Consider the following 10,384-nt stretch of genomic DNA (forward strand, 5'->3'; position numbering starts at 1 on the left):
CCCCCTCCAAAAGGCATTTGTATTATAGATTCTCTCATCCAGAGAGACTTGTTACAATATAATCTTTGTGTTCCTTGTGACCTTGGTGATGCTATGAAGATGGAAAGATTCATGCATCACGAGATTAACATAAACTTTTCAAAAAGGATTAATTATCCCAATCCCAAGGCCTCAAACACCTTCGAAGGTGGAGAGCGATAACGCAAAATGAAGGTAGGGAAGAGGAAGAAGAATCATCCATAGGAGAAAGAAATAGTTCCTCACTTATCATCACTCTTCTTGCTTCGTATAGTATAATAGCATAGTAATGAAGATGAAGAAGATGTCAAGCTTAATCATTAAAGCATGGCTCTTGGTTGGATTTTCATTCCATAGCTAAGAGTGTTGGCGTAGGCTCTCCACTTCTTAGCAAGCTTGGAGAAGGAGATGGAGCTCTTGCATTTTTCACTCCACACAATGAGAGAATGTGTGTATGTGTGTGTGTGTGTGTGTATGGGAGAGTATACCCCCCCTCTCATGCTTGGTTCACCTCTCTCTCTCTCTCTCTCTCTCTCTCTCTCTCTCTCTCTCTCTCTCTCTCTCTCTCGCTCGTATTATTTTATTATTTCATTTGGACATGTTTCCTCTATTTCCTCTTTGAGAGAAATAACTTAATTATTTATTTTTATGTATCCAAATTCTCATTGGACCCCTTTAAAACCTATCCGATAGCATTCAAACACATCATGAGGGCCACATGTGGAGGATAATTTGAACATGTGTCTTTTATGCTTATTAAGTCATTTGGTTGAATTGAATACTTCAAGGACTTAGTCAATCAAGCATGGAAACGTTGATGCCTCTCGAGAGTTGTCTTTGTGTTGAATACTTCAAGAAATTTAATCATTTTAGCATGTGAGAAACACCTCAAGCTTTTGGGTAAGGTTCCCACTAACACTTGGAAACCCAACAAACACCTCATGCTTGGCTAGGATTCCCACCTCAAAGTCAGCCCTAGCTTGCCTAAGTTCAAAGGACTTTTGAACACTAACTTTTGGCGGTCTTTAATGAAGCCAACCCTACGGTATTTAATCTCTATTAAATAGAATTTCTCTTTAACATACCATCTCTCATTTGGACCCCTTTTAACCTTGGCACCGTGTTGAGACAGAACCATAAGCATATGTCTATATTCTCACCCTTCTTCCCATCTATTCTCCCACATAAAATGATGAGTTTAATATGAGAAAATCATTTGGGTTGGTTAGATATTACATTTTATGACATAAAGTCAGGATTAAAATTAGATTAAAGAATGAAGAGCTTGATGGACTTTTCTCTAGAAGAATTAGATAATCCTTTGCAGTTTAAAGTGAATTCTTTAATGAAAGGATGCCTCATTTTTTACTATTTTTGAAGGGCTTGCCTAGTGAAATGGAGAGTCTCGTAGGATCCTTTGAAGGTTCTTTTTGTTTTTAGAGGTTCCTGCTTGGGGCATAGGAAGTGTCTCCTCTTCTCCTTGTGTCAAGAGAATGTCTATAGACTTTGAAAAAGCTAAGTGAATCTACTTCCTAGTGATGTCATCTTGTTCTTACAGTAGAGTAGCAAAATATTTGTCATTTGTAGTTGAGTTTGAGCATTAGGAATCTATTCCTTTTCCTCATTTGAGGAGGATAAGGAGGAGAGGCCTCTAGATTTTTCCATCAAACTATCTGGGGGAGTAAATTTATCTACTCCTACATTTATGGTGTGTCCATCTATGTTCTCGGAGGGTTCTTGTTCTTTAGCTCCTTCTCTAATATCTAGATTTATATCATTTTTAGGGTGTTGGTTTTCTCTCTGAGAGGATGATTCAATTAATTCCTAGTTAAAATGATCACAAATATCTTCTAGAAAGGGGCTAAAATTGTTCCTATTTTTGGAAGATGAGAGCTTCATGATGTTGATAGTTTTTCTTAAAAACAGGTTTGAAATCTTCTTTCCTCTCTTGGAGGTTTTAATTCAGGGAAAACCTTTATATAATGTCTTTGTCTCAAAGAGTGAAAACAAGCATTAGGGAGTTTTTTCTATATCACTTTTTGGAGGTGTATAAACTTGAAGAGGAATCCTTGACATTCACAACCACATTAATGTTTAGATGAGGATTCCATTTTGAGGTTAATTTTGAGGATTCCCTTTGTCCCAAAAATCTTCCAAGGCATCTTCCTATAATCTTTAGCTCTATAAGCAATTTCAAAAAATCTACCCAAACAAGAGCTTTTGTTGGTTTAGGACCCCTAGGGTTGAAACCATTTACAATTTGAAGATTGACAACAATGTGTTCCTAATCAACCACCTTTGAATAACCTCTTTGTAAGGTAGTGTTAGGGTCATCCAAGAAAAATAGGTAGTAGTTGTTATTCAAATACTTAGTATGAGTGGCTTTGATGTTTTTGATTCCTTATGATTGAGACATCCAAGCTTTACGAGATTCAGTAGAAGGTCTCACTTCATGATACATACCTATCACCACCCTATTATGTAGCTATTCATGCCACAACTCTAGATCCTTCACAAGCATAGTGACCCCTTTTGCTTCCTCATTGTTATAATAGTCTCGCCCATAGTCCTTATTGATCTCACTAATGTGATCCTTCCCCTTAGAGCAGGGAATGTGGGGCATTAGTTCCCTAGTTTGGTTAACTTTAGGATTAAAATCACTAAACAAAATGTGATTCTTATTGGTCTTAGAAAACTTAAGTCTCTCTCACTTCACTGTTATTCTAAAATTTTAGATGGCAGTGAAATAGAGTACCTAGATTGTTTAATGAAATTAAAGGCACTATGAGAGGGTGACCTTGCTTAGGACCGATTGTGGACCCAAGAGGAAGGGAAGGAGGTGGCAACAGTCCCACCATGGTAGCATAGGACATCGTCTGAGAGGATAGTTGAGCTTGTCAAGAGAGTGGATGAACCCATGGAGACAATAGAAAAGATACCACGATTAAAGGTAGACTCACTTCATTGCTAAAAGAGAGGATTAGGGTGAAAATGTTTGGGAAAGGAAAGTTTGGGTGGGTACTCTTCTGCTTTACTAGGCTTTACTAGGCTTGTGTGAGATGTGACAAAACCAATACAGAGCATCATGCAACTCCATCTCCTCCCTCCCCAAATGGGGAGATGGGTACTCTTCAAGGTTGTAGGGAGAAGGTATCATAAGCAAGATAATAGTGAAGGGAAAGGTGCACTCCGTACAGGTCATTCACTTGTCCTCGCTCCTTTTCTCTCAAGGGCTTTGACCCTTGATTGATGAGCACCCTCCATTCCCATTTTCCCATTACCTTTTGCCTTATTTTCTTGAGCCCCACATACATAATTTGTATTGGTAATTCACTCTCTCTCTCTCTCTCTCTCTCTCTCTCTCTCTCTCTCTCACACACACACACACACACACACACACACGCACTCACGCACGCATGCACGCGCACACACACACACAAAGGTTTGTTGAAAACATTTTATTTGTAAGCAAAGAAGCAAGACATTGTAAGGAAATTGGCTCGGTTTTTTTTTCAAATGTTATGGGTGCAAGCCTTGGGAGAGCCTAGAGTTTTAGAATTAATATGGGGTGAGAAAGACATAGAAGATAAGAAAGATGGACCACACGGTTACGTTTACAAAATATAGAAGTTTCTACGGGTTTGATCAGAAAATTCCGAAGTTAGCACTACTCAAAACAAACGTTTTTCTTGGTTTTGATTTCAAAGGTGAAGCTAGGAATGCAATTGGGATTTCTAAGGGAAAGCTAGCAATGCAATTGGGGTATACCAAAATCTAAGTCCATACCAAAAGCTAGGTATCAAAGGCTAGCAATGCAATTGGGTTATATCAAAAGCTAGGGTACTTACAAGAATTTATAACTGATCAAATGCTCAAGTTATAGCGTTCAATGCCAATAACAGGATTCCCCACACGAGATGGAGTCAGTTGTAATAGAGCAAACCTCAATTACCCCCTCCTTCTGAAAAGTGGACACAACCACACCTTTGGTTGTTTTGACAATTAAAAAAATTGAGAGGGAGAAAGTGTATTTGTGCATAGAGTTTTTCACTCATACCAAAAGAAGGAAAGTCACTGACATTCAAGAAGCTCCAAGCCAAACCTCATTGTCAAAGATTTAAAATTGGAAAGAAAAGACACAGTTTAAAGTTGAAATGAAAGACATGGAGTTGGAAAAACTAAATGAAGTTCACATTTTACCATGCACTTTTGAAGACTCAGAAAAGCCAAAGAACAATAACCTTACTTTTCACATATGACCACCAAAAACTTTGATCTTGCAAATTAAAACGCCCCCCCCCCCCCACAAAAAAAAAAAACAAAACCCACATGAGGGGGTTACCTAAAACTACAGAGTAATTTTTCTATTGTGACTCAAGGAGTTCAAGTTAGGTTGATTCTAACTTCAAAAATTCTAATCTCCACCACAATTTTACCATGGACAATGAGATTTAAGCTGCATTGATTTGTGAGCCTTGCGACCATACTCTGAGACTGACAAGGCCCAAAAAATATTTCCTTCAATCTACACTTTTGAGGGCAGACTAAGCAAGGATCAAAACGGTATGACTATTTGATAGGATCTAAACACAATATGGCACAAGATGTGATTGAAGTCTCTATGATTATTAGTCATGCTTCCTTAATGTCTTTCTGTAATTGTTCTTTGTTGTAGTTATTAGATGGAACATGCACCACATGCTCTATTTATATTATTTTTTTAGTTTATTATAACATTATTTTACAAGTTTGATAGTAAGATGACATAATGTAATTTCATGACACCTAAAACCTAGTTATGAGAGATTTTTGCAACCACTCAACCACTCACTTGAAATAGGTGCCCCGTTTTGTTGATAACTTATACGAGAACTTTAAGAAACACAATTCTATCTTTGTGAAGATTGATCATACTTATAGTGCTAGGGTTTAATGGAAGTTTTGTGAACTTGAAAAGGAGTGTATTGGGGAATTTGAAAAATTTACAAGTATTTGGGGATTTTTGGCTAAATTTGTGGAATATATATACGGTATTTATGGATTTTTTTGAGCTTTGAAGGATATTTTGGAAAATTTCACAAATTTCTTGGGCATTTTTATAAATTTTATTTCCTAAAACCTTCTCTTTCCAAATGCTTGAGAGAAAATGATTTTGAGGAGAAATAGTTTAAAAATAGCAAAAATTATATCAAGCATCTTTGTCAGCAATGTTTTTTTCTTGAGCATCGTTGTTAGCTATGGAGCTTTGGTGGGGAGTGACACTATAAAACTTTCAAAAAGATTATCGTGGCCATTTATCGTGTTTGGCAGTGAAAGAGTCCAAAATGGGGTGGCCACAAAGGAGAGAGAGGGGTGGGAAGGAGTGTTTTCATAAGTTCAAAATTATTGCCTTATATCTTTTCACTCTCTCCACTACTATTATTACCATGTACACTATTGCTATGAGTATCTCTGTCATTATTTCCCCCACAAATATACAAATCTGGATACTTCTTTCTATTTTACAAAAAATAAAGAACATGACATTTTTCATCAATAATGAATACAAAATAGGTATTGAACCATGCAAGAATGGTTATTCGAATACATTAGTTTGCAGAAGACATCTAGCCACTGTGGCACTAACGTGGCCTACAAGTTGGACAAGCATTTGTGGCCCGATGTAGAAAACTATGCATAAAACAAAAGAGGCTCGCACTCTTCTCCGAATCTTCAACACTAGAAGAATTTCGCTCGAGCGTCTGCATCCTTCCCGGGTAGGTCACCTAATAAAAATGTAACCTATCACGTGAGTTCAACAGAAGGGTATTTAATGTTCTCAAAACTTACAGAAATATATATACAAAAGGGCATTATTTTTTCAAATTTGAAAAAAACTTACAGATTTTAAAAGAAAAGGGTATATTATATTCCTAAAAAAATTTACAGCTAAGGGGTTTTACAAACATGTCCTGAACGCACGTGATATGGTAGTTTTACACATAGTGAACCCTCCGAGGCATCCTTACATTTGTCCTATATTCTGAAAGGCTTTACACAATGGTGGCGCCAAACCCAACCGTTGTGAAGAGATGTTGAGAAAGGAGTACAATAAAGAAATTCTTATTCAATTAAAGCACCTTACCACAACGAAAGCACTCGTGAATTGTGCACAACACAAGACGCACTCGTGAACTATGCACAACACAAGACATTGACTCCACTTGCAGCCATTACTCTTCAAGCAACCACAAACAAAAATGTGTGAAGCTGGATTTGTATGTGTGTGTGTATGAGAGAGAGAGAAAGAGATTATAACCATCATTATCTACCTCTACCATTATCTTGCAGCGCTTTGGGCCAGAAATATTCAATGAGAAATTCTTTCAATTTTACTAAAAAAACATCAAAGAGATTTTGATAGTTCTCATAAAAATTGGACAAAAAATTATAGATATTTGATTATTATATTGATCGTACACATTTTATTAACATAAATTAGCATGCTTGATCGAGAGCGAGAGAGAGAGAGAGAGAGAGAGAGAGAGAGAGAGAGAGAGAGAGAGAGAGACGATAAGGAAAGGGTGACATGGCAAAAAATTTCATAGAATAGAATATACAAAATGGTAGATATTTAATCATTTAAATTTTATTGCACAAATTTGATTAACATGAATAAGCATGCTTGATAAAATTAGAGAGAGAAAGAAAGAGAGTGAGAGACAGCAAGGAAGGGGCGACACGACAAAAACTTCACATAGAATAAAATATACAAAATGTTTATGAATCATCTTGAAAATATCTCTACAAGTGGTATCATCTAAATCTAAGTCCATGGCTCCCATTCTTTGTTAGTGGCGTTATCTCTACACGCCTTTTATTCAATCATTATCTCATACTCAAAACTAATGAGATATAGAAAACATATTGCAAGGTGTTGAGGAACCTGGGGTGCCCTCCCACTCCATGAGCTTGATTCCATGCTTCCTCCTCTTGAAAATGCATTGCTCTTGTCATTTTCCACAAGTCTACCCACTTGGTCATAACCTTTGCATTGAGGATGCAAAAATTATTTACCACTCGATGTTAATTAATTTTCCCTTCCACTTGGCAAGTGTAAAGTCATCCTTGCAACGTCCTCATTTTACCACATGTGGTGCATAGAGGGATCAATAGAAGCCCATAGTCGCACAAAACTTTTGAGAATTTTTAAACATCTGTCACAAAAGAACATCTATCATGCATGCACTACTCCACATATAGCTATCTCTTCCTCGGGGGGGGGGGTCCCCCTCAAAATACATAGGTATGGCATGTGAGTTCACCCGAAAGGGTTTCTTATATACCAAAGAGTTACATAATCACATGTACAAGAGGCGTTTAAAAATGGAAATTTAACAAAAAGCTACAAGATTATGAAGGAAGAAGGGTCCTTTAGTTCATGGTGAAGTGTGTGCCCAGAGGGGTTCTTGAAATACCTCTTCAATGTAAGTGCTATATGTATTTTGAAAGGTGGATCCCCCGTGATCTCCAAGATGTGGATTTGACTAACAAGAACGGATCGAGGAAATTCATCCCTAATGGAATCGTGGTTTGTTTGCTTGCTTTGCTTGCTTGCGATCCGTGTGTGATTTAGTGTAAATTAGTGTAAGTGAGAGAGGAAAAGAGAGGGAGGAAAAAACTGTTTTGTAGATTAATGTTTAACAATTGCTTAATTACTATAGATTAATGTTTCATTGAGTGAAAAATTACTCGAAAAATGTATACATTAAGTTTGAAAATAACTAAATGAGTAGAAAAAATAGGCCAAAATTGTAAACATTATAATACATGAAACATTTAAAAATAAATAAAAAAGAGAGTTTAAAGAAATATAGGAAAAAAAGTGGGATTTTTGAGTTGATTAGAGGGAGAAAAAGAGAGAGAGAGAGTGGGAAAAGTGTATTTAATTAGAAGTATATATATGCAACCTTGTATATCATGTGTCCATGTGTGAGTGTGTAAATATGTATGCATGTATATACATACCTATGTGAGTGTGTATATATGAATGTATGTAGGCTATGCTTGTGAGCCTCATCGACAGTCCAGGGGTGGTCGATCAACGTGTTCTAGTAGTGTATGACGGCGTTCGTCTCAGGGTAGCAAGCATTGTGATAGGCAGAGAAATAGGGGCTCTTATAGTAGGGCCATTTTTGATGGTGGTGGGGGGACGGGATCACCTACTTTGCAGTGTCTCATGCCAACTGTGGAGGATGATGAAATTGATGCATTTGTGCCAAATACATTCGGGCACTACTTTAGGGCCAAGTAGTGGTAGCTTAGTGGCACAAATTTTCAATTGTTTGGAGACCGAGCTCCCTCATGTGCACACCCTAACAATCTCCCACCACTCTCTCTGTCCTCCCAAAAGTCTTGCATTGAAGCTTGCCTTGTAAAAATGCCTCTCTCTCTCTCTCTCTCTCTCTCTCTCTCTCTCTCTCAAAGGCCCTGTTCACTGACACATGTAAAGGGCAAGAAGCTTGCCATTGTACTATAGTACATCGGCATGTTCAAATGGGATCAATGGTTTGGATCATTTGGCCCGTCGGATGTATTTTTGCAAACTTGGGTTGTCTGATAAAATCAAGATGAAAAAGTAAATTCGAGCCAACAAGTAAATTCAATCCCATACAGGTTGACTTGCATCTTCAATCGACGACCTCCCCCATGCAAGGCATGTTCTCTAACCACCATGCTCGCATGCATGGCAATTCAATGCAGTACATTGTAAGTGTGGGTTGATTTATAAATTTGAGACCGATCATACTCCTTACAATGCACCCACGTCACAATTTTCACCCTTCACCCTTGATCCCATTTGACTATGCTCGTGTCTTATAGTCTTGAAGGTAAAGCCTACTGATTTACAAGTCGCCAACGCGACCCTTCACTTTGTTTTTACTTGGTCCCGTCACGTACGAGCCTCATATGAGCCTTTGAAGGTTGTTTCCAATTGTGATTGGATTTTGGACCGACATTTTCAAAGGAAGCATTGAAAAACTTCGTTCCTTTCATTGCAAGCCTTTGCTCTTCAAGCTTCTTAGATTATGAAATTCTTTGACATTTTAGTGTATTTTTGAAGGATACCGAGCAATTTTCAACCCCCCCCCCCCCCCCCCCAACACCTCGCGTGTCGTGCTGCAGCTCCCAGCCAGCTTTGAGCACCCCCTTCTCTCCCATCCTCGCACATGTCCGATTGATCTAACGTCGCCTACTCACACTCGACAACGGGTCTGCCTGCCGCATCGTCATTCCTATCCTTCACCATAAGGGAACCTCATATAGATTCTTCTCCCAATTTCTTTTCGAGAATGTGTAGGACATAGTTTGGGCACTTTATTGTTCTAGAATCTAGAATAGCCAAGGTGAAGCTACACCTTATAAATGAGCCACAACAAACCTCTCGCCTCAGTCTAGCTTGTCTCTATGGAGCCCGATCTCCCATTAGTCGACGTTACACTGTGCACCTTAGCAGAGCTGCACTATTCTCAATGGCTTCTTCTCATTGCCATCTCTGTAACCTCTCTTGTACTGCTCGGAAAGATTCTCAGATGTAGGCGGGAAGCTCCAGCAAAATGGCCGCCCGGACCTCCCGCCTTGCCCATCATCGGTCACCTGCACCTTCTCAGTCCGCTTCCCCACCAATCTCTCGGCAAGCTCGCCCAAACCTATGGGCCCTTGATGGGCCTCCGCCTAGGGGGAGTTCCCGTCATTGTGGCATCCTCGCCTCAAATGGCCAAAGAGATCTTGCAGACACACGATGCCGCCTTGGCCTATCGCCCTCGCACTACTGCAGTCGTGCATCTGTGCTTCGACAGCAGTGATGTGGGGTTTGCACCGCTTGGTCCCTACTGGAAGTTTCTGCGGCAAGTGTATGCGACCGAGCTCTTTAGCCCCAAAAAGATGGAATCCTTCAGGCATGTGAGGGAGGGGGAGGCGCGGGGGCTAGTGAGGGCAATCTTGCGTTGTAGCAGGGAGCGAAGCGGCCCGGTAGAGGTGCGGGGGAGCCTGGTGACGGCGTTGAATAACATAAACTGCAAGATGGCGATGGGGAAGAAGCTTGAGGATGTGCGTGCAGGCGAAGGGAATGAGGCGGGCAACTTGCATAGCCTTATAGAGGATAGAGAGAGATGAATGAATGACACGACCAAAAAAATTCGTAATTTAAAGTATACAAAATGTTTATGAATCATCTTCCAAAAGATCCCTATAAGAAACATTCACTATGATCTCTAATTGTTTATCGTTGTTTATCGCGGTCTTTTACCGAGTTTTGTAGAGAGAGGATCCAAATTCAACTGGAAAGGGAAGGGAGAGGAGGGTCGAGTGGGGAGGGGGTTGTATT

At 39.3% G+C, this 10,384-nt stretch overlaps 1 protein-coding gene across 1 annotated transcript; it reads left to right on the forward strand.

Moving 5' to 3' along the window:
- The first annotated feature begins 9,465 nt into the window (after positions 1-9,465).
- Positions 9,466-10,173, forward strand: LOC147433219 (cytochrome P450 71B23-like). Its single transcript, XM_086492049.1, has one exon. The coding sequence runs from the start codon at positions 9,466-9,468 to the stop codon at positions 10,171-10,173; it is 708 nt and encodes a 235-aa protein (XP_086348175.1).
- The last annotated feature ends 211 nt before the right edge of the window (positions 10,174-10,384 follow it).

This window comes from Adiantum capillus-veneris, chromosome 20 (assembly GCF_014529385.1).
Source record: "Adiantum capillus-veneris isolate H3 chromosome 20, ASM1452938v2, whole genome shotgun sequence".
NCBI classification, from domain to species: Eukaryota; Viridiplantae; Streptophyta; class Polypodiopsida; order Polypodiales; family Pteridaceae; genus Adiantum; species Adiantum capillus-veneris.

Bases quoted from the DNA above. Each gene is read 5' to 3' on its own strand.
- LOC147433219 (XM_086492049.1), top strand. From the start codon at position 9,466: ATGGAGCCCGATCTCCCATTAGTCGACGTTACACTGTGCACCTTAGCA.